Source organism: Tachysurus vachellii, chromosome 12 (genome assembly GCF_030014155.1).
Source record: "Tachysurus vachellii isolate PV-2020 chromosome 12, HZAU_Pvac_v1, whole genome shotgun sequence".
In the NCBI taxonomy this organism is placed as follows: domain Eukaryota; kingdom Metazoa; phylum Chordata; class Actinopteri; order Siluriformes; family Bagridae; genus Tachysurus; species Tachysurus vachellii.
Genome location: NC_083471.1, coordinates 16536935 through 16561582, shown reverse-complemented (window position 1 = coordinate 16561582; position 24648 = coordinate 16536935). Strand labels below are relative to the sequence as shown.

The 24648-nt window shown below is 37.2% G+C and overlaps 2 protein-coding genes across 3 annotated transcripts; one reads left to right on the top strand and one right to left on the bottom strand.

The window, feature by feature from the left end:
- The first annotated feature begins 398 nt into the window (after nt 1-398).
- lnpep (leucyl/cystinyl aminopeptidase) lies at nt 399-15654 on the top strand. Its single transcript, XM_060884108.1, has 18 exons — nt 399-724; nt 3832-4660; nt 4786-4924; nt 5615-5746; nt 5925-6045; nt 6195-6346; nt 6844-6957; nt 7238-7369; nt 7462-7593; nt 7672-7823; nt 8220-8311; nt 8468-8651; nt 8765-8921; nt 9018-9196; nt 10611-10772; nt 10857-10997; nt 11085-11166; nt 11254-15654. Exons 1-18 carry the CDS (start codon nt 706-708, stop codon nt 11383-11385), a joined length of 3051 nt encoding a protein of 1016 aa, XP_060740091.1. The 5' UTR covers nt 399-705; the 3' UTR covers nt 11386-15654.
- An 845-nt stretch (nt 15655-16499) lies between these two features.
- Nucleotides 16500-23529, bottom strand: LOC132855270 (urea transporter 2-like). Of its 2 annotated transcripts, XM_060884113.1 has the most exons (11): nt 23433-23482; nt 23282-23338; nt 22894-22947; nt 22405-22585; nt 20133-20322; nt 19921-20049; nt 18914-19106; nt 18457-18604; nt 17721-17855; nt 17554-17603; nt 16500-17443 (listed from the first exon to the last, which is right to left on the bottom strand). In XM_060884113.1, the coding sequence occupies exons 4-11, from the start codon at nt 22568-22570 to the stop codon at nt 17189-17191; spliced, it is 1266 nt and encodes a 421-aa protein (XP_060740096.1). In that variant the 5' UTR covers nt 22571-22585; nt 22894-22947; nt 23282-23338; nt 23433-23482; the 3' UTR covers nt 16500-17188. The 2 variants fall into 2 exon arrangements, with proteins under 2 accessions (XP_060740096.1, XP_060740095.1); XM_060884112.1 differs by lacking the exon at nt 22894-22947 and having other exon boundaries at nt 23433-23529.
- Between the last annotated feature and the right edge of the window lie 1119 nt (nt 23530-24648).

Genomic DNA, 24648 nt, shown 5'->3' with positions numbered 1-24648 from the left:
GCTCTGACTATGGAGTCTGTTTGCTTCATAACCCAGTTGGAATATGGATCCGTAGGTATGATATTATTTCTATTTTATTTTGAGAACTATTCCCTCCTTGCTTCATTGTTATAGTGATTAGATAACATCTCATGTTCTACTTTCTAGACTACTTTGGTGATTAGTGCAGTGTCCAGGTCTCGGAGTGTCCCATGTCCTCACTGCACATAGGTTACTTGTGTGTTCACATTTTCAGAACCTCCTGAGTTGAACTGGGTGTATATGAGCTGACAAAACATTAGTATGTGCAGTGAAGAAGCTACAACACTGATTCACAGCTCAGAGCATGAATTAGACACAGTGTAGTACTTGGGCAAGCCGCCTGGAGCAGTGCTAAATGTAAACCAGTGCACTTAACACTCAGGGAGGAACATTTTGTGCTTCTAAAACAGGAATTGGAAACCGTGATGCTTTAGCCCATGTGCTGTTCTTCTACACAGAGCGTTTCATCCGTTTATTTCAATCAAGTGAAACAAAACAACAGCTCATTATGCTGGACGTGAGTTAGCTTGTTAGCCATACTAAGCCAGTTTACGACAGAGACTCAGCTGTTTGGATCTGGGGCTATTTTTTAATTATTATTATTATTAATATTATTTAATAAGCCTTTACTTTGCTGTGGATTGACGTTATTATACAAACCCGGACGTGAGCTGACATCTAAAAATGGATCCGTTTGATAATGGTAAGACAAGTGCTGAGATAAACTCTGACATACTGTGAAATGTACAATAATATGTAACATTACTCCCAAACTCTCGCATATAACGCACGTTTCTTATAAACCCATACTGTTTGACATGATGTACAAACCCCTGAAACTAGAGCTAAGCTAATCAAGTAAGCTAACGCGCGCGCACACTAATGGCTACCACCGTGTTTTTCACCGTTTGTCATCAACTTGACATCAAATGACACCGACTGCACGGAAAGGACAAGTTTGTACACCGTGTAGTTTTGTGTCTAGCTCGGTAACGATGCTAATATATGTAGGAAGGCATTGGTATGTAACTTGTTTGAGTGAGTAACGACATGTCAACAACAGGAGAGAATCCTAGCGGCCATACAAAGCTTCCTATTCACTTAAGGTCATAGGAGATAAGCAGCTACTTTTGTAAATAGCTGGAACACACACACACAGAGAAAGAACAAAACCTGGACCTTTCTTTCACACAAATTATACATTGTTTTGTACTTTTATTACCTGTCTTTGAGGAAATGTGGATATAAGTGTAACTTTAACCGATTTAAAGCACATTTAGGTAAAAGATAAGCTTTAATGTACAGAAAGGTGTTTCCTTAATAGTACCACCCCAGTGAGATGGAAAGGTACAGTTAGAGAGAGAGAGAGAGATATTGAGTGTGTGTGTGTGTGTGAGAGAGAGAGAGAGAGAGAGAGAGAGAGAGAGATAGAGAGAGAGATAGTGTGTGAGAAAGAGAGATAGTGAGAGAGAGTGAGAGAGAGTGAGAGAGATAGTGAGTGTGAGAGAGAATGAGAGAGATAGAGAGAGAGAGATTGCATATACAGACCAGCTACCAGCTGTCAAAACTACACAAACCAAGCTGGTCAAAATTTATCAACTTGTAATGACTTTCATACTATTAACACAGTATGACAGATAACACAATAGCAATCAGAACATCCCAGAGAGTCTACTTTCTTGACCAGCTCTGTATGTTTATGGTAGCTGGTAGCTGGAGTTTTAAGTAGGATACTTATTTAGATCTCCTCATGGATGAGCTCACCTTCATTGTTTTTAGGCTTCTGGATTGGCTTTGTCATGACACCAATTAGGACAACAGCCATGTCATTGTCACGCTTGATATAGCCGATTGTGTGTTGATGCATATAAATAATTCTGTACTTACATTCCCATCCCATGAGGTGACCTCATGGCCAGAAAGGATTATTATCCCGGGAAAAATTTATAAAATGATAAAATCTGTCACTCATGACACAGGTAAACAAAAATGCCATCATTCTCTATGATTATCCTCTGAGGAAATATATATTTTTGTTTTATAGTTTATCTGCAATGCACAATGAAATGACATTACAACATGAGCTCAGTTGCTTTAATGTTGTAATGCGGTTTTCATTCGGAATAAAATACTGATTTTTTATGTTTTTTTCTACAAAACAGTACAGCAGTCAAAGCTGTATTTTTACTAGCTGAGGTAAAACATTTGCACCTTTTTTGATGCATCAAAGTTAATGTAGAATTCAAGGTGTCTAAAGAATAAATTTACTCTAAATACACTTTTAGCAGTTTGGTGTGACTAGTCAATTTCAGAGGTAGTATAATCAGGGCAGGCAAACAGGTCATAAAAGAAAATATTGACTTTTCATAAAGCTGTAAAACATCATAAAAGACCTGAAAGTGTTTCAGATATTTTCCCATACATTTCAATAACACACATTTTCCATCGAATAAAACAAAACTCAGTAAGGAGCAGAAGAGACTTTGTGGTTCAGTTTAATCTGTTAAACACCACACCTGTGTTTTGACCTCATGAGACTAGCTGATATAATTGTAATGTTTGTATAAGTGATGGTTTATGTGGTGTAGGCCAGGACTTGTGATAAGCAGGAGAAAGAGCAATGATTTTAAACATACTGTATGAAATCTGCATATTGGCACTGTGTGTAGAATAATACACATATCTTTGAGGAAACATGGATATAAGTATAACTTTAAACAATTTAAAGCACATTTATGGAACATCATTAGTTTTTATATCGCGTTTCAAAGGTGCACTACACTTTTAGGTAAAATATATAAGCTTTAATGTTGAAAAACTTGTTACCTTTATAGTACCACTACAGCAAAATGGATAGCTACAGCTGACCCCTTCCCATTTATTTATTTATTTATTTATCTATCTATCTATCTATCTATCTATCTATCTATCTATCTATCTATCTATCTATCTGTTTGTTTGTTTGTTTATTTATTTATTTTCTTTTAGAAAGAGAGAAAGGAACAGACATTGTATATCTGGACCAGCTGTCAAAACAAATCAAGCTGGTCAAACTTTACCAACTTGTAATAACAAGTATAACAAATAACACAATAGCAATTAAAAAATCTTAAATGTTTATTGAAAGTAACCAGAGATGGTCTGGTTACCAGCTCAGTATGTTTCTGTAGCTTTTCTAACTTATGTAACCTGCATATTAGAATATGAGTGTAGAATAATAAACAGACCTTTATGCTTTAATTTTTACTGGTTAAATAGCAGAGCTGAAAAGTTCTCGGAGGAGTCTGGTTTAGTGTGTTTTTATAATGGAACACAAACCTGTTTTTCTCAGAGCTCATAGGAAACGAAACAAGGAAGACTGTGGTCATGCTTTAACTGCGTGGGTAAATCTACAAGTAGGTCTCTGACTAAATGCCGACAAGCCAAACTTTACTTTTGTTCCACTTTGTTTAAATGTATACCTAAATATTTGCTTAAAATTTTAGAATGTCATCCAACAGTAACAGGGTTACTGTAGTAAAAGTGATCTGTACAGCAGTAAAAGTGATCTACATATATCCACCTAAACACATACTGGCATGTGCCTCTTCAATCAATTTCTCCCTCATGTCTGACTATTTATTGATGTGGTTAATGTGCTGCGCAAATTGCTTTTGTGTGCAAAATGCAACTATATGAACTCTCCTGTTTAGCCTACGTGATACAATCCCCAACGTCAACAGGAAATAACCTAAAAAAAAACAATATTATTGTTATGAGATGTACTGTAGAATTGATTGTTTTTGCGTATATCGGCTTTTTTATTCTCAGACAGATCTACGCTTCCTCGGAACATGATAGAAAACAGCATGTTTGAGGAGGAACCTGACGTTGTGGATCTAGCGAAGGACTCGCCATCCTACCCCATCGATTCGGATGACGTTGTTTATGAGCCACGCAGCTCCAGGCTGCTGGTACGTGGCCTTGGTGAGAATGAGCTGGAAGAAGATGAGGAGGACTACGAGTCTTCAGCTAGACTCCTGGGCATGTCCTTCATGAACCGCAGTTCCAGCAGCCAGCGCAAAGCCGCAGCCTCCTACAGCCGGCAGCATACATCCGGGTTATGCTCGATGCCATCTGTGAAGACCATGATTGTGGGAGTCTTACTCCTGGTCTTCATTGTCTCACTGGTCACGGTCATCTACTTCATACCTAAATGCACTTTTTCCAAAGAAGGCTGCCACAAGGCCAGCGCTCCCATGGAAGTCATTTATCCAATTTCCAAAAGTGGTGACCTCTTTCCGTGGACTGCCCTGAGGCTTCCAAACAGTGTGCATCCTGTTGACTACGAGATCTCGCTCCATCCCAACCTGAGCACCATGAGTTTCACTGGGAGTGTAGCCATCACTGTGGTGGTCCTTCAAGAGACCAAGAAGGTGGTTTTGCACAGCTCTGGCTTAAAAATACAGAATGTCACTTTCCAAGGCAAAGAGGTGAAGCTCTTGGAGTATGAGCCTTGGCAGCAGATTGCTATCAAGTTCTCAGAGGAACTTAAAAAGGGACAAAAGTATGTGCTAAATATGAATTATTCAGCAAACCTCTCCAGCAGCTTTGATGGCTTTTATAACAGCTCTTACACTGACACGAATGGATATAGAAGGTAGACTATATTGTTATTGCCTCTGTTCCTCCTTGTTGTTGTTGTTGTTATTATCATTATAATTATTATTGTTATTGTTATTGGTGTGATTGTTCATGGTTGTTTTTCTCTTGCTCTTTCATCAGAGTTTTGGCTGCTACTCAGTTTGAACCCCTGGCTGCCCGTAAAGCTTTTCCCTGTTTTGATGAACCTGCTTTTAAGGCCACATTTCTAATTAAGATAAAGAGAGAAGTGGAGTACATCAGCCTTTCTAACATGCCTTTGGTAATATTCCCAATTCATTTGTGAGCTGTTTTTGGACTGATCCTGAAAACAGAATACCTGTGCAGAAATTTATTGCTAAATACATATATATTCTATACTATATATACCAAATCAGGGCACTGTAACCATCTCTCTCTCTCGCTCTCTTTTTTTTTTCTTACACACAAACACACAGTCATGTAATTACTGATGTTATTATTGGTGTACTACACTATAATTTATTTAATTATTAGCTATGTGTTGTGGGTTTTTTCTGGTTTCCTAATTGTTCACTTTGTCGCAAGAAGTTTTGAAACATTACAGCTTACCCTCTCATATCCAAAGATAGAAGTTTAAAGCCAGTGTATTCACAGCAGACCTGTACTGTGAAGACCACACAGCTTGTTCTACTAGAGCTGACACTGATTATACCAAATACCACAATGTATTGCAGTGGTTTACAAATGTGGTGAAAAATTAAATGTTTAATTAAAATTTTAATTCACATTAGAAATGATATTTAAGCTAAAAATAAATATACTTAAATGATATTATGCAAGAAAGAATGCGGTTAGTCTAAATAATTAATAGAAATCGAAACTATATATATATATATATATATATATATATATTTATATATATATATATATTTTTTTTTTTTTTTTCTGCATGAATGCTTTCTGCACTGATTTTTCCTCCTCTTATTTCTAGGCCGAAACGAACGCGCTGCCAGATGGGCTTTTCGAGGATGTGTTTCAGAAGAGTGTCAGTATGAGCACCTACCTGGTTGCATTTATTGTGGCCAACTTCACCAGTGTCAGTAGAAATGTCTCTAACACTCAGGTGTGTATTTTTTACACAGGCTCTACAGCACTTATGTACATGGGCCACGGTAGCCTAGTGGTTAAGGTGATGTGTATGTGAGTGAGTGAGAGAGAGTGAGTGTGATTTCATCCAATTCGCTAATTCCTAAACTGATTAGGTCAAATGTGTGTGCTTGTCTTTGTCACATTTTCTGCAGGTCTCTGTATATGCAGTTCCAGATAAAAAAGACCAAGTTGGTTATGCTCTGGATACAGCCGCCAGACTGCTGCAGTTCTACAGTAGTTTCTTTGAAATCGAGTATCCGTTGCACAAATTAGGTGAGACAGCCTTCACTTTACATTAGCATATCAAATAGTAATGATTCAGTTCAGCGTATAGTCTCACATCCATATCGACTGTTTTCACTCTGTTTATGCTCGCCGGATTTATTTTCGCCAAAATTCATTACTTGTCTTTCCTTCAACAGACTTGGTGGGCATTCCAGACTTCATGGCTGGAGCAATGGAGAACTGGGGTCTCATCACATTTCGGGAGACGATGCTGCTCGTGGGTAATCATTCCTCCCCCATGGATAAACAACTAGTGTCCTCTGTCATTGCCCATGAGCTTGCACATCAGGTATGCAACATATTCTCAGCGACAACAAAAAATGATTTTTTTTGATTATGCATTTTTTTTTCATGAGTGTGCTTCCTTCTTATTCTGTCCTGTACAAGCTCCCTAAATAATAAATAAAGCTTGAGAGGAAGTAGTAGAGTTTACTGCTGCCTTTGGTGGGTGTACGTGGCTAGTACAGTTAGCTTGTTACACTAATTTGGCAAGAAAATTGGCAGAAAGCTTAGCATGTAATATTTTCACACTGATCAGTGCAGTATTTAAATATTGTTTAACCACCATTTTATTCAGAGCCATGTACTAAAGCTAGGTAAGGCTCTCTTTGGTCTTGGAACATTTTTAATTGTTCATGACATGAGTTTCACAAAGTGTTATACACCTAGGTATTAAATCATCAGTGGCTGTAGATTCAATTCCTTCCTCCACATGTTACTCCATTGGATTGTCTTTTGCAAAATAAAACGTATATTGATATTTCTAGTTTGTTTTCCCTGTTTAAGTGGTTCGGGAACCTGGTCACCATGCGCTGGTGGAATGATCTCTGGCTGAATGAAGGATTTGCAACATACATGCAGTATTTGTCCATTGAGAAAGACTTCCCCAATCTTGACATCGTAAGTGTTCATACCTCCGTAGGTAAAAAAAATAAGTAACTAACTCATAAATAATTTTAAATTAGATTATTAGAATAAGTTAATGAATGTGTGCACACGCTCATCCTGCAAAAATGTTGGGAGGGCTGACAAGTCAAAAGCTTCCCACCAAAAAACAAAGACTTTTCCTCATCTGATTCAGTATTTGTGCACATTTTTTGCCACATCATTCTACTTTAAGGATATTGTGTATTAACATTTGGAATCTGGCTTCATTATGACTTGGTTTATTGATTTCCAGGACAACGATTTCCTGAATGTACGCTTCAGAGCCCTGGAAAAAGACGCAATGAATTCGTCCCATCCTGTATCTGCTAACGTAACCGCTCCAGAGGAAGTGGAAGAGATGTTTGACTCCGTGTCCTACGAGAAGGTTAGATATCATGAGCAAGTTACTTCTTGTCTGTTTCAAGCCACCGATTAGAAACTAATTGTCCGTTTAAATTGTCTTCTGTTCTCACGCAGGGCGCCTCTCTTTTACTCATGCTCAATACAACACTCGGCGAAGGAGTGTTCAAGAAAGGAGTGATCGAGTATCTGAAAAAGTACAAATTCAGCAACACTGTGAAGGAAGATCTGTGGAAAAGCCTTTCACAGGTACATCCTTCTCCATGCCCAAGGAATTGTTGAATATTTGATTACACCTCGTTCACCATATTGTCCCTCCTGTTCCAGGTCACAAAACCGTCCATAGATGTGGCAGAGATGATGAACACCTGGACTGTACAGAAAGGTTTTCCTCTGATCACCGTGAACTGGACAGGCGACCAAGTGATAGTAACACAAGAGCATTTCCTCCTAAATGCTGCCAACATCACAGATCACAGGTATTTTGGGATATGCTTTTGACATGGGGTTTAACTTGTGTAGTGTTCAGTTCAGTAACACTGCAGCATTTAGTACTCAGGATTTGGTCCTTAGTCACATTACCTTTTTAATGTGAGCAATATCCGATACCAGTCTGACAGGAAACACCCTTGAACTGATGCATGCTAAATATCAACACAGCTCCCAGTATTTATGACGAATGTGAAGATTTTTTTTAATTATATTGTGTAAATGTCAGTTTGTGCAACGGTTTCATAAAAAAACACATTCTACATTTGGGAGTCAAGATTTTAAATAATATATATTTTTTTTAAAATTACGTAAACTCCTTATCTAAAAAGCTCAGATGAAAATCAGCTGAGCTTCACTCAGACGTGGCTTTGTTCTCTTCACAGCAACTTGTGGCATGTCCCACTGACGTACATCAATAACACTTGTACCAGCTCCATCTCCTGCAAGCAATTGATTCATTTGAAGGACAAAACGGGTAAATATTTTTTTCTGGTTTAACTCTTGTACCCACAGGATACTGTCCTGGTCTTAAATTGATAATATGTGAAGAAAATCATGCAGTAAATTACAGAATACTAGGATGTTAACCTTGATTTTGAATATATTTTCTTCTCCCCAAAATCTTATTCAGCCACCTTTAAGCTTCCAGGTAGTGTGAAGTGGCTGAAGTTTAACTACCAGAGTGAAGGATTCTATGTAGTAGACTACAGCAGTGAAGGCTGGAGTGCACTCATCACAGCCTTGAAGGAAAACGTCAATGTTCTTCCACCGGAAGACCGAGCGTCTCTCATTAATAATATCTTTGCTCTGTCAAGGTAAGTATCATTTGGCTTCAGCTCCAATTTTATTCATGATTCAGGAAATTCCAAAGATACAGCCATGTATCCAATTCCAAAGATAGTTTTTTTTTCTTTCTTTTTTTAATCAGATTAGGAAAGGTGTCCTTCAGACAAGTGCTAACCCTCCTGGAGTATTTAAAGAACGAAACAGAAACGGCGCCGGTGACTGAAGCCCTGACGCAGCTTGGCTCCATCTACAGGCTACTCGAGAAAAGGTCCGATTTAAATCTAGTGGCCAGGATGAAGGTTTGTTTGTTTGTTTTTTTTTGTTGTTGGTTTTTTGTTTTTTTTTTACAATTCACATTCCAACATCTAGTTGTTTATTCTCTTCTGTTTCTCTAGACATACATTTTTGATCATTTTGGCAATCTGATGGACAACCAGTCATGGGGAGAGGAGAGCTCTGTGTCGAAAGTGAGTCTGAGGTCGGTCCTGCTGGAGACAGCCTGTGCCCTCAGCAGACCAACATGCACCAAGAAGGCCAAAGAGCTCTTTGATCAGTGGAAATCCTTAAATAAGACGTAGGTTTGAGCAATTAATCCTAAAGCATTATAATTATCTTCTTTTTCTGGCTTTTCCTTAGGGGTCTCCATAGCGAATCATCTGTTTCCACCTAACTCTATCCTCAGCATCCTCTTCTCTTGCACCAATTAACTTCATATCCTCTTTTAGCACACCCATGTCTCCTCTTTGGCTTTCCTTTTTACCTCTTACCTTGCAGCTCCATCTCAAACATCCTTCTAACAACATAACCACTCTCTAAAGTCCCTCTGATGTGCTCGTTCCTAATTCTGTACATCTTCGTCACTCCTTAAGAGAACCTCAACATCCTCATCTCTGCTACCTCCATCTCTGCCTCATACTGTATCTTTTCCTCACTGGTACAATCTCTAACCCATACAGCAGAGCTGCTCTCACTACTGTCTTTTACACCTTTACTTTGATTCTATCTGACACTCTTCTGTCACACAACACTCCTGACACTTTTCCCCACCCATTCCAACCTGCTTGCACTCGCCTAATAAATATCATTATAATAATATTATTAATAATAAATAAAATAATGTTTTTTTGGATAGTTATGGCTTTTATTATTCCTTTTCTTTTGAGTTAACTCACTTTAGCTGTAGTTTTATTTGTTTTATTTGACATCTGAGTAGGTATTTGTGTTTTGGTTCTGGAGATTTTAATCCCAAACTGTTATTTGTAAGAAACCAAAGGTTTTGAAGTTAAATTCTGAGTAATCCTGCATTTTTACTTATTTTCCTGTCACGGTACATTTTGATGCTAATATGTAACAACAATTCAGTGGCTAAAAGTAGGTAAGTGAATTTAAAAAAAAAAAACAAAAAAAAAAAAAACATACTGTAGGAGCAGAATCGATATGTCTTTTTTTTTTATTTTTTTTATTTTTTATTAGTTGGTTTGGTTTCACACTGCACATGATTTACTGAGACAATAAAAGAAATAAAATAATAATAATACATTGACTAAGGGCCATGTTGTGCAGAAAGCATTCTCACAAAACTTTAAGCCGTGCCTTAAAATGATGAAAATTAGCAGAGAGCACAGAGCTGGCTCTAAATAAATGATCAGGTAATTATCTAAAGATCTTGTTAAAAATATATTGTGCATTACTTCCAATGTTTTATCTCCATTTTGTTTATTGGTCCAAATAACCATCACGCATCACATTTATGCAACTACAAAAAAAACAACTTTTGCAAAATTTACCTTTTGCAATTGGATCAATTCAGGGTTGATCCACTTTCTCCCTGCAAAGAATCACCTCACTTAGTCACTCTGACTGATTAAATTACAGTTGCATGCAAAAATTCCAGTGAACCTTAACAGACAGGTTTTGAGATGTTTATCAGACTGTTGTCCCATGACGCAGTAATACATGTACAAGATATGTTTCTCTTTCTTCTTTAGGGTTCCTGGAGACCTCCTGAGAGTAGTTCTGTCTGTAGCAGCCCAAAACGATGAAGATTGGAACACATTATATGAGTCGTATATGCACTCCATCTATGACTCAGAGAAACGCAAAACACTGGAGGCTTTGTCTAGCACTCAGGATATGCGCAAAATTGCATGGTAAGACATTTAATACATCAACCAGCTATCGACAGCTTGGAAAGTTTCTTACTATGTTCACAAGAGAAATACTGTATCTTATAGGATCTTAAAAGCAGGTCTTACCGGAAGTCCGATCCAGACTCCTGAACTTCCTCTGGTGATTAACAGAGTAAGCAGACATTTTGCAGGTTACCTGTATGCTTGGGATTTTGTGAAGGAGAACTGGCATAAACTCACAGAAATGTAAGTATCTGTGAAAATGCATCTAATGAAAGTTAACTGGCTACAGCATGATCCTGTAATTCTAACCAATTTCTCCCATTTTTAAAGATTTCCTATTGGCAGTTTCCCGTTGCAAAACATAATCATGTCTACAACCAGCCATTTCTCTACAAAGACGCACCTTGAGGAGGTTGGTTTTGTCAAGAAATTCAGGTTATTGTTTAAATGCTACAAATTGATTGAATTCTAAAACATTACAATTTGCATCTCTGCTCAGGTTCAAAGGTTTTTCAGCTCTTTAAAGGAGAGAGGATCTCAGATGAGGAGCGTTCAGGAGGCTGTGGAGAACATTCAGCGGAACATCTTCTGGATGAAGAAGAACGTGGACACACTCAGGGAGTGGCTGTAGGCTCAGAGGGCCGACGTCCTAACACACCAACACACACACACACACACACACACACACCCTCAGGTGACGAGGCCGAGCACTTGTGAGTGATGTTACAGCGATCACAGCCAGACTCCTGTGTGTGCAGAGATGTGTCAGAGATCACTTTTTTCCTTACTTATTATACAGCTGTTTTTATCTTATCTTTTTTTATGCTTACTGAGATAAGTTCTCCTCGTTTTCCATGGGAATTCAGAGGTGCTAAAATCTACCATTTAGCTGTAGCATTCAGATTTCTAGATTTGGTCAGACCAAATACATAGAAAGTTCAGATGGTAGAAAAGAGCAAAAAATTAAAGCCAGATATGAAACTTTGCTTTCTTTGGCAGATATATAAAAAGCCTTAAAAAAAATCTCTTACCAATATAGTCACTTTAATAGGAACATTTTATGCAGTTAATCAGCCAATCATGTGGCAGTAGTATAATGCAAAACATCCTCCAGATTCAGGTCAAAAGAACCATCAGAATGAGGAGATTTGACCTCTGTGACTTTAACAGTGGCATGGATTTTGGTACCAGAACAGCTGGTTTGAATATTCCAGCAAGTGAGAGAACACTTGACTGACAGGAGTGGAACATGATGCGGTCTTCTGCATTTGTAGCCCACTCACCTCAAGATTTGATGGTTTGTGCATGCAGAGAGAACATTACCTGAAGCTCTTGACTTGAATCTGCATGACTTTATACATGACTTTGTGCTGCTGCCACATGATTGGATGATTGGATCGGTGAGTGTATGTTAGAGATTCTTTTTACGTTTTCCTTAAATATTCAGTTTGTTTGCTAGGATTTCTTGGCACCTCTGGAAAACAAAGGTTAAGGAAAGTTTATGATAATCATATTGTAAATAACAGCACATTGATTTCTTTTCTGTTGTTTATGGGCTTCCTGTTAAGTGTGTAATGTTTCAGGCACGTGTTCCTCCGTCATGTATTTGTTGATGCTTCAGGTCATGCAGGGAAACTCTGGTGACCGTGTTTTTGTTTGTTTGGTTTTTTGGGGGGGTTTAATTTGGCCTGTCTCTGCACGCATGCTGCTGTGGCCTGTGACTGTTTGCACTATTGGGAATTCCAGCTTGCTCAGGGTTACTTCAGGTCATGAACGATGGCGCATGATGGCTACAGACCAATCTACTCAGTAGTGGGTTTTCAACATGCCTTTCGCATACGTTTGCCAAAAAAACAGTCATTTAAAGAGAATATGACTTCCAACTCTGAGATCATGCAAAAGGGGAAGCATCTCACTAGAACTCAAAGGAATTTGTTACCGAGATGGTTTATCTGTCTGGATGTGTGCAGACAATCAGTCTTGAAGGTATTTGCAGAATTATTATTATTTTTTTTTTTTAAAGTTGAATGGAATTTGCAGTGCTTGTAGCTGGCACTGTGTAAATACTCTCTTGCCTTAGCAGCTTTCCTCATAAGCCTTATTCTTTCTTTGTTTGATTGAAGTATTGATTTTATTGTCCTTTTTTTATTTCTTTTATTTTTTAGATTTTATGCAGTCTTGCACATGAAGTCAGAGGCTGTTATTTGACATGACAGATTAAGTGTGGATAGAGTTTCTTTTTGTATATTTGAGTTTTGCTATGCACATATGGAATGAAGCTTGTATTTAAAAAAAAAATAATAATATTAATAATATTTTCACACATCAGGAGTAAGCACACAGGAGTCATTGAATCATTTGTTTCAGCTGCAAATTCACTGTACATGTCCTAAAGGTTGTAAAACTCAGTTTTGGGAATATTTGGTGTCATTTTCATCAACAACGTAATTTAGACAAAATACTGTACAGTATGTAAGTAGCGATCAGATACGCTGTTGTCACTTTGCGTTGGCAGCATCTTTAGATGCCATTTGCATTTGATTTATTTAGGGTTTTGCACTCATTTATCCTACTGGTGATGATAGTCTCCTCCCCTTTAACTGTGACACGTACAAAAAGCTTCTGCAGACTGATGAAATCTTGGCTGGAACAAAGACCCGCAGATTCACCAGCCCTTTAAGAGATATCTCCATAGGTCAAGATTCTTAAAAAGGTTGACAATGGAGGATGAGCCTGAAATTCTGTCCCTTCTCCTTCGCAAACCTGATCAAACGTCCCAGCATTTATTTCTATCCCTGGCAAAAAGAGACCAGCAGTTGAAGCTGCTATTTGCTCTCCTGATATAACTCTCTGACTTTATTTTTCATCATGATGATGTATAACAGTTTGGGACACATCACCGGATATTCGATTATTACCCCCAAAAGTACAAATGTTTAAAATGTTAACAGGATTTAAAATTTGAACAGTGTTCATTCCATCTATTATTGGTACTCAAGACCTGAAATCATAGCTGCATAGTTAATATGCAGAGGTCATATAGAATAGTTTTATATTATATAATGAAATGATATATTATTAGTTTTTTATTGGCCATCTGTTTGAGGACATCTAGTTTTAATTTCATATTAATCCATTATTTTCAAGTATCTAATGCAAGAAGTAATTATAATAACATTTATTATTATTATTATTATTATTATTATTATTATTATTATTATTATTGTGTGCTATTATTGAGTGCCCCAGATTTTGTTTTTAATTTTAATTTTAGTTCCTCACTATTTAATAATAAATATGGAAAATAATTAATATTCTTAACGAGATGGGGCAGTTTACATGGGGCAGTTTATGTGAGGTCTGATTTTTGCTGTATTCTAGTTCTCTTGCCACTTTTGAGAGGCTTCTCACTGAATGTATTAGCATTGTGACTTTGCAGTGCTGGGCTTTGAATACTTATCTGGTGCATTTTCTAGGTACAGTTACATTCTACGCTACATTCTATGCCAAGAAAAGGAATACTGTTAGTTATACAGGATTTTAATCATTAGGAGTATTTTTGTTCTATGAATGTTTTTTTCTGTTTTTGATTTCAGCAGACATGAAGGCTTGAGCTCATCAGCACTGAGGTAGAGGCCAGTTTTTTCAACTGCAGCTTCAAAATGTATTTCATTCAGAAATATAGTGATGAAGTTTAGATATTTTGGACACTTACGCTGACCTCATATGGATATTAGCCTGTAGTAATGCTGCATCCTTTAAAAACAGGAACTGAATTCAAGTAAAGAAGAAGGCACAAGTTACTGTGACTATTGACATCACTTTTGTTTAGCCCTAAACAAGGGACTGTGGTGAACAATGATAGGGAAAAAAATCTACACTCCTTCTACACTGTTAAAATGGCAGGTTTTTTTTTGTGAGGAAAGATAAATCGTCAGAATTTTTGCCATCAATGTGAAATATTAAGTGAAATATTAGAGAAAAATGACGATTAACTATCAAATATATCAGGTAAAATGAATAGCTAGAAATATCAGTTGATTTTAGTGCAAATAAAATAAACTAAAGAGGTAAAGGAATTTTCCCCCATTTTGTATTATAATTAATCTCTAAATTTAATTTCCTTCTTTCTTTAGATTTAAGGACATTGAAGGTGAGAGAAATTCTGTCTTTTCTGATTTATCCTGGATTTTCTTTTTCTTTTCACATGACCAAAAGCTGCCATTTTAAGAGACATGTTTTGATGTTTTATATTCATTGTATATAACTGATCAAAATAGTCACTGTTACAGATTTAATTATACATTTACTCACTCATTTTTTTTTTGTGTCATTTTTGCATATGCATCTGTCATTGCAGTGTTCTAATGAACATGAATATTCTGTCTGTGTCTTTCATTGCATACAGTCTTGTCTTCTGTCAGCGTCCTTCCCATATATTTTATGCAAAATCTTTACACTGGATTTGCTCACGTGTGATTCAGAAGTATGTACAATAAACTCTTACTGTTGACTTTATTAGGAATACCTCTACATGTGCTTATTTATGCACTTATCCAGTCAGCCAATCAGGTGCCTGCAGCACAAGCCATAAAGTCATGCAGATACAGTCAAGAGCTTCTGTAAATATTCGCATCCAACATCAGAATGGGGAATTGAGTATCAAACCAACTGGATAAATTGTTAAAGTTACGAAGATCACACATTTTTCCTGTTCTGATAGTTGATGTGAAATTTGTAATTTTTTTTCTGCTGCTGTTACATGATTGGTAGATTGGATACCTGCACAAATCATCTGATGTAGAGTTGTTCCTTTTAATGTGGACACTGATTGTATATACACACAGAATATAATGTCTTTATCAAAAGGAAATAACAAATAAAATTTTCTTTTAAAGTATCTCAGATATACTCGTAATTTATTTATCAGTTCTGTAGCTGTCAGTTCTCTGACACAAGGAAATGGCACGTGCTGTTAAATGTTTTAGTGCACTTAGTTGAGTAAATTCTTTATTAAGTCTATGATCTCAAGGTTCAGGAGTATTTACCTTGCTGCCCTTGACCGTAGATCTAGCAATAATTAAAATTCTAACATTCTAATGCAATATCATTTCTAAAGAAACCACTTACAGGGATTTGGCAGATTCTCAAAATAATCTAAGACTAATAATAAATGTGGTGATGTGTAACAAAAAAAAAATATAGTCATTGATCTGGTGAATCTTTCTACAAGCAGCTGGTTTGTTATTATTTATGGATGGAGTTTAAGGTGTCCATGCTTTGTGACTGTCTGTAGGTGTTCCACCACAGGAGAGTTTTCAGGAAAAAAGATTTTGTTTTTGGTTTCTTGGTAGCAAAAAATTGGTAGGACCAATACAAAACACAATCCATTGTGCTCTGCACGCGTGGAGTGTGTGTGTCCTGCGATGGGTTGGCACTCCGTCCAGGGTGTATCCTGCCTTGATGCACAATGACGCCTGAGATAGGCACAGGCTCCCCGTGACCCGAGGTAGTTCGGATAAGCGGTAGAAAATGAATGAATGAATGAATCAATACAAAACACACAAAGGAATATGGGTGTTATAGTAATATGCGTCACACCACCTTAATGGATTGTAATTATTCCTGTAATACCATGTTCTGTGTTTTATTCCTCATATTTAGGTGAGCATCTAGTTTTTGTATGCAGATTATCATTTAACTACATTTTAAATCCACCCAAAATGAAAAGGAAACCAGTAAAAATCCCTTGAAGGTAATGATTTATCACCGTCTTTGTACATAATCACAGACACGTGAGACACTGATCATGTGCACATTTTCCAGGTATCTAAGAAGCAGCATTTTTCTATGGCACCGTTATTTAGATCATTATCATAGAACCATGGAGTGAGATTTGTTTCTTAAATAGCTGCTGTCTAGAACATTTAACTCCACCCTCAACAAGCACACATGCTGGCATCTTTACAGAGGTATGCAGATAATATGTGGCCCGTGTCAAGGAAACTTTTGCATAACTGCTGTGTTTCAGTAAATGAATTCTTTTTAATAGTTGAGTGTGTAGTTTTGTATGTTTGTCATTATTGTACTTGTTCCTATAATTATTTATTACTTAACTCAAAGTACACAAACCTTATAATACAGTTCTATACAATACATGTAACCATGCAATAATTGGTTTACATATAATACTTAATTTGCAATAGTATAAAGCTGTTTGTATGAAATTAATTATACAAATGGTAAAAAAATTATTATTACAAGTTATGGTAATAACTTTTATGTGCGTTTATACTGATTCACTATGGTGAGGATGGTAGGAAGTAAAGCAAATGTGTAAAATAAGTGGCTGCATTCGATTATGAGCAAGTAATGGGCTTTCTGCTGAACAATGACCTATTTCTGTTTGTCTCAGTAGAGATTTCCTGCTGTTCCTAATCTTGACACTCTACCACAACCGTGGCTTCCACATCTTTTGAAATTTGCACGTTTGTATTCAGCTTGACCTTTTCCTCTTTTTTGACATTTCCACCTTTCTCCTTCTTCATCTTCCAGTAGAGCATAAGGTTTTTCTCAGGGTAGTTTACTTTGGCAAGAGGCAGCTTGTAGATTGTCTTTGTCTCTGTAGTGATCAAGAGGAACGTGAGGGCCGACAAGCAGAAGGGCCAAGTGCATGCTGGAAGCCCGAACTGAGGAATGAAACATTAAAAAGTGTTAAAGGAAAAGAGATGTTTGGAACACCCATACTGGAATAGGCTGTTATTTCAAGTTTTGCCTTGGAGAACAACGGGATACTTACAGTAGCCATAATATTGGCAATTGCGGAGCCAAGATATGCACAGAAAAATGCTGAGGGGGAAATGACAGAGGGAAGTCATTAGTGGCTAATGGCACTGAAAACGGTTCTTACATAAACACTGTCATTTAGCGTTCAGGAAAAAGGAAATGTTGTGATAAGCGTCATACCACAGGCTATAGACAGAAGATGGACCTGCCATGTGAGTGCATAGAACATCCCACCAATAGCAATGCAAGCCAAGACACAGTTGTATCCCCACAGTCCAAAGTAAATGCTCTCGAATGGTGCAGCAAGAGCGAGACCTGAAATCACAAATTAGAGGTTATTTCACTGATTAAATATCTAAGTCTAAATATCTAGGTTTAACATTATGAGAAGGGAAATATCTTTTATTAAAATTCCCATATGTTATCTATCCTCATACCAGGTGCCATCTAGTTCCCAGATAAGTGACACACACACCCACAGACACCCTTACTTTGATGACTTGATAACAACTACCTACTGCATACCAGGCACACACCACACAATCTGCAGTTTTGGAGATGCTATGACCCAGTTGTCAAGCCATCACAATTTGGTTATAAAAGCAACTTTGAGATCTGACACCCACAAAATCCCATATGTTATCTATCCTCATACATCAGACCACAATGGGCTAGTGTTGCTTTCATTGATATGGGATGGATAGAATGGCATCCCTCCCAACAAAAGCATAGCCCAATTTGCTTCCTTAGTTCTGTGCAACAAATGGCAATGTTATGATACAAACATAATCTACCTATGACTAGGTAGACTAAGCACTTTTGTGTTGCACCATTTGGGAGCCCCTTCGATTATGTTTTCTTTAGGACACTGATTGAAGCCAGACTAGAGAAAAAAACAAGGATGGTTAAGCCTTACCAGACACCATCCCAACAGCCGAACCAATAACAGCGTGTGCACAAGTTATTGGTGAAGAAATGAACAGGGCCACAATGAATATGACTCCTGTCCAAGGATTGTCACAACCATAGACCTGCCCAATGCCCACAGGAACGGAGCGGAAGAGCTGTGGAAATGGAGTTCATGTCAAGAGCACATGATTTAGAATGCAGTGCAAAAGTTCTGCTATCATTTTTTGAAGTGACAGCTTATTCTGATGTCGCATAAATTAACAACTCTATTTCTTCTTAGAAAATGTGGCAGTTCAAGCTAGCTGAAATTCCATACTGTCTAAACAAAAAGTTCCACTCATAACTTGAGTATCAGAAGACTCTAGTAACAGCTCCTTGGCTTCTGAAATCATTTCTGTCTTTGGACACATGTTAAAAGGACCTTAATGCAAACGTGATCTCTGTTCAGTCAGCAAGGCTCTTACCAAAGCATAATCCAGCTCAGACCATGTGATGTTGGGGAAGGAGTTTCTTGGCTGGATGAGGACCTGGGGGAAGTGGAGGTTGTAGTGGCCTGTAGCTACCATATGAAGACACACCAGGATGTTAAAAGGCAGGGTAAAGACTGGCAGATCCCACCGACTGTTGATGGAGGCCAAAGCACTGGACACGATTGGGCTATCAAGACATGAAACACGCTCAATTTCTGATAAAAACTTAAGTCTCCATACTAGATATTTTGAGTTCCTTCCTTTGTTGAATGTCTACAATGACTGACAAGTAAGGAGCTGAAAACAAGGTCTTGTTTTCTAGTATTATTTGTCCAGTTCAGAAGGTAGCATGGTAACAAGTCTACTGGTAGCCCTGTGTAGTCTTTCTTTACAAATTTGGAAAAAGATGACATTTTTATAACATAAAAGGTGACATTATCACCATACAAGATTAAACGTTTTCAAGAACTTTAAAAGTCCATTTTATGTATTCTCCTAATAATAATTATCTTTGCTCCCAAATCAGCTTCATGGTTTGACATTAAATAAAGATAATGTGACTGTCCCATGACCAAGATGCAGCCTTGCTTTTTCAAGAATTTTGCATTCCTGCACTGCAACCAGTCAACCAGAGCTACCTCAGTGCCAATACTGACACGTTTACGTCAATACATCATGTGCAACCTTTGCTAGAAATGTATCTGATGTTATCTGTTTTATCTTGATCTTTGTCTTGTGAGTACACCTATTGTTTTTAAATGACCTTTCATATTTCCAGTTCTTTTGTTTTCAAAAGCTATTGGGTCCAAATTATTCATGAAAGCAAAGACACACATTCTGTATCACTGCTTGCATTACTGACCATCCAAAGGTATATCTACTTGCATATCTACAGAACATGCATGCTTGGCTACATTATTTATACTGTGTAGAGCTGTTTTCCTATTTAAAGCTAACATGACTGACAAGAATGAAAAGACGAATGCATGCCTGAAACTCACCATGCCATTGACATGAAGATGTTGGGCAGCAGAAGCCACCAGTACCAGTCACCTGCATTGGAGAAGACAGCCATTAAAAGACCAACCAGGATTCCATTGTATCCATACAGGCCTGCTGCGATTGCCCCTCTAAGAATTAAAATAAATGTTATAATTACAGTGTTAACCAACCAGTTAACAATTTTCAAGTTATGATATTGTGTTGTAAATACCTATTTTGTCTGAGAATGAGAGCTGAGATTGTGGCAAACATTGTGCCCACAAAGCCATTGAGAGCCCACCATCTGTTCTGGAGGATCAGTCCAGCAAAGATGATCAGTCCACTTATGGGGTTATTTACAAACATGACCTGTGCTGCACCTCTCAATACCCAATCGAAAATCTGAAGCACTATGCACTGTCCTGGACAAAAAACACATAAAGAAAAAAATTGATTATTGATATACTGTCATATCAAAACCACCTTGTGTGACCAAAACATCTTTGACTCATTGATGCATTTACTTCCTAAGACCTCTGCAGGTGTGCTGTGATATCTGACACCAAGACATTAGCAGAAGATGCTTAATGTCCTGTAAGTTGTGAGATAAGTCGTCCATGGGTCAGACTTGTTCGTCCAGCACATGCCACAGACTCTCAATCAGATCGAGACCTTAGTTTATTATATTATACCTTCACTGACATTAGGTTATACTGTTGTAGCCATGAATGGGTGTAATAGGTCTGCAAAAATGTTTAGGTGGTACGTGTCAAAGTAAAAATCACATGAATTCCAGGACCCAATATTGCCCAGTGTATCAAAATGCCCTCCCCAGCTTGTCAACTTCTCAAAGTGCATCCTGGTGCCATCTAGTTCCCAGGTAAGTGACACACACACCCACAGACACCCTTACTTTGATGACTTATGATAACAACTACCTACTGCATACCAGGAACACACCACCCAATCTGCAGTTTTGGAGATGCTATGACCCAGTTGTCAAGCCATCACAATTTGGTTATAAAAGCAACTTTGAGATCTGACTGTTCACTTGCTGACTAATACAGTATATCCCACTCCATGACTGGCGCCATTATAATGAGATAATCAATGTTATTCATGTCACCCATCATTGGTTTTAATGTTATGGCTGATTGGCTTATTCATTTAAAAAATAAGCAAATAATAAAGCATTTCTTAATCATTAAAACCCTTTAAGCAACTAAGATCTATCCAAAGAAAGGGGAATCCTTTTCTCTTAGAATGTACACAAGGTTTTTGTAAGTTTCTTTGTGTGGAAAGTCATATATTTTTCTGTGCTGATAGTTCCATAGAACAGTATATCCTGTCTGTAATATTTGTTGCAGTATAAAAGTACTGACTAATCAAAGTCTGGAATCTGAAATGATTTTTAATGATTTACTAATATAGATATTTCCCCATTTTTGTTTATTCCTTCATTAATCTTCAGTAACTGCTTTATCCTGTCACTGATTGAGAAGTATAATATAACCTGGATGGGACAGAAGTCCATCACAGGGAATCATGAAGCATGTACAAACATTTGCACACTCCTTCACACTTTGGGGAAATTTACAGTAGCAAATCTGCCTTCCTGCAAATATAGGCATATACCAGCCTAAATACTGCATACGTAGTTCCCATGAAATGGCATGAGCAAAAGTACACTTTCTCTGATAATCACAGGCAAACAAATTTGATGTCTAATTGCTATTTCTGGTTTATGTGATTTTCAGGTTTTAAAAGGATTAAATCCAAACACTAATAACTTTCACAATAACATGGCATCAAAATCTCCTTAATGCTTAAACCAAAAAGGTTGGTTAAACCAAAGAGATTACTGATCTGCATGCATCACTAGCATGTACTAGAACATTCTACCTGCTAGAGCTGAACTACAGAAGAGATGGTCAAGACAGATATAGAAACATGCATGACAGGTTTAATAAACCTCTATTAGGTTTAGCATATCAGTACGAATGATATATCAAAATGTATTAAATTAAACACAGTTAGCTCTGATAACATGACTAGTAGCATATTGCATTTGGACAGCCCTGTAATTACCAGTATGTGCTTTCAAACAACTATAATGTCTGGTATTGTGCAGATAATTATTGACAGGTAGATACTAGATGCTGCTGAGAGATTTCTGAGCCTGATCAGTAAAATATCCAATAGCCAGAAGGTTTTATTAATCAATGGTTTGTAAAATAACGGTTTTTGTCTCTTAGTTTTTGAGGCACATCATTAAATCACAGAGGAGCTATTTAGAACTGGTGTATTGGTAAGTAAGACTAACTTTCACTTCATTACCGCAATCAGATTTACTTTATATGCATTTCTAAGCATATGAACAATATAAGCAACAATAAAAGCATCTCTTTAAGGTTCTTTATTTGTCACAGACATTACATACGTGTAAAATAGTGACTGTAGTGTTGTTACTATATGCTTTTTGATGGAGATTTGTTTAAACCTACCTTTCATCCACTCGCCGAAAGGAGCCATATCTCCAGAGAAGTATGACACGAAGCGTGCAAGTTTGGCTTTGATCTTTTGATCATTAGAGAGCTTGGTTTGTGAGTGTTCCTGCTCATTCTGCTGTGACTTCTTCAGTGCTGCTGTTTGTATAACTGTGTCAGCCATGAGTGGCTGCAGCTCCTGTTAAACATATCAGATATTAGGGGTTTCTCACTGAAATGAAAGGGTTTTTATACATAAGGGTTTTGTGAGGTAATTTTATAAGGAGTGTGCAGGAGATGATTAAAATAAATGTATAGTTTTCAGAACATAATTGCACATAAAAAAAGATATAAGCATACCGTGTCTTTAAAGATATTTACAGTAAATAAATAATCCATAAATGCTGTTTGCATCTGTCACCTACAGTATATTTTATGCTGTATTTTAAACACAACCTCATCAGCTCTGTTTACACTATTATTGGGTGATGATTTCAAAATATGTACCTTAATTTCTGTATTTACTCTACAGTTACTGTACTGTAAGTTTGCTCAGAGGATCTGGTGACAAACACAATCAGAAAAATGATATGCATATCCACAAAAATATTTGTTTTTAAAATTATGTTTTTATCAAATTTGCTGCATGATTGTTTACAGTGTATAGAGCAGGGGTTGACGATCCTTTAGGGACTTTAACCGTTTCACAGATTCCCTCCGCACAGATTTATTTTATCGTGGCGCATTATTCAAATATGTACCGTAATAATATGGCTATTAATTGGACCCAGAGAGCTTTTCATTCCTGAATTTGCACCAACATATATTAAAACTTAAGTTTAAGTTATGGTTAGATAAACTCCAGTCAAATTTACTCTAATCTGCTTGGTCTTACCTTGAATTGTTCAGTATTAGATGTTCTGCAGAAACTTGTGATATTCTCTGAAATACCCTGTGGCAAAAATGAGAGTCATTTGTCATTAATATTAGTTATTAAAAAGAAATATGTAGTATGAAAGTCTATTTTTAACTAAACAGATCCTTACCTCTGAAAGTATTCCAGGCATAAATAAGGCCAGTTTTTTCCTGATTTAAAAAATCACAGTAACTGTAAAAGAGCTGCTGACCAGGCTTTATATTGTGCTAGAGAACGTCTGGCTCCTCCTCTGCAAACACAAATGCAAATTAGGAAACAAGGAAGATAAGGCATGAGGGTTTAATCATGATCATTAATCCTCATCCTTCAACAAATTTATCAGACACTGAAGATTCTTTTAGATGATCTGCACATTTAGATTGCCTCTACATATCTGTAGTTCATCGCAATAAATTTAGTTACTACAGTACATCATCAAGAAAAAAGGGGGGATTTGATTATTCACCAATCCAATTCAATTCAATTCTATTCTATTCGATTTATTTGTATAGTGCTTTTAAGAATTCACATTGTCTTAAAGTAGCTTTACAGAAGTATAGAAACAGAATACAAAATTTAAGTTTAAAATTAATTTACTATACTATTCACCAGATTGATTTGGCTTTTCCCTTTATTATATTTATGTAACTGAAAGACTTGGAGGAATTACACTACATGGGTTGTAATTCTGTGATAAAATGCGCTGATGATTCACTTAATTATCCATGGGGAGCTGAACCTACTGATTATAAATGGCAAAAATATATTTTTTTAATTTATCAGAAATAATTTGACTCACTAGGGGGACACGGTGGCTTAGTGGTTAGCACGTTCGCCTCACACCTCCAGGGTTGGGGGTTCGATTCCCGCCTCTGCCTTGTGTGTGTGGAGTTTGTATGTTGTTCCCCGTGCCTCGCGGGTTTCCTCCGGGTACTCCGGTTTCCTCCCCCGGTCCAAAGACATGCATGGTAGGTTGATTGGCATCTCTGGAAAATTGTCCGCAGTGTGTGTGCCCTGCGATGGGTTGGCACTCCGTCCAGGGTGTATCCTGCCTTGATGCCTGATAACGCCTGAGATAGGCACAGGCTCCCCGTGACCCGAGTAGTTCGGATAAGCGGTAGAAAATGAATGAATTTGACTCACTTTTAATTCAGCTCATTGCACAGCTGAACAATTTGGTTATTTAAGGGTTTCTTCAAATCATTGCTTTCTTTATTAAGTTTGTCTCTAGTAATCTATCTAGCTAGTTAATGTTAATGGGAATTTATTAATCAATTTAATTTTACTAACAGCCCTTCCTTACTGGTTCTATGGGGCAGACAACATCTAAAATAACACTACAACAT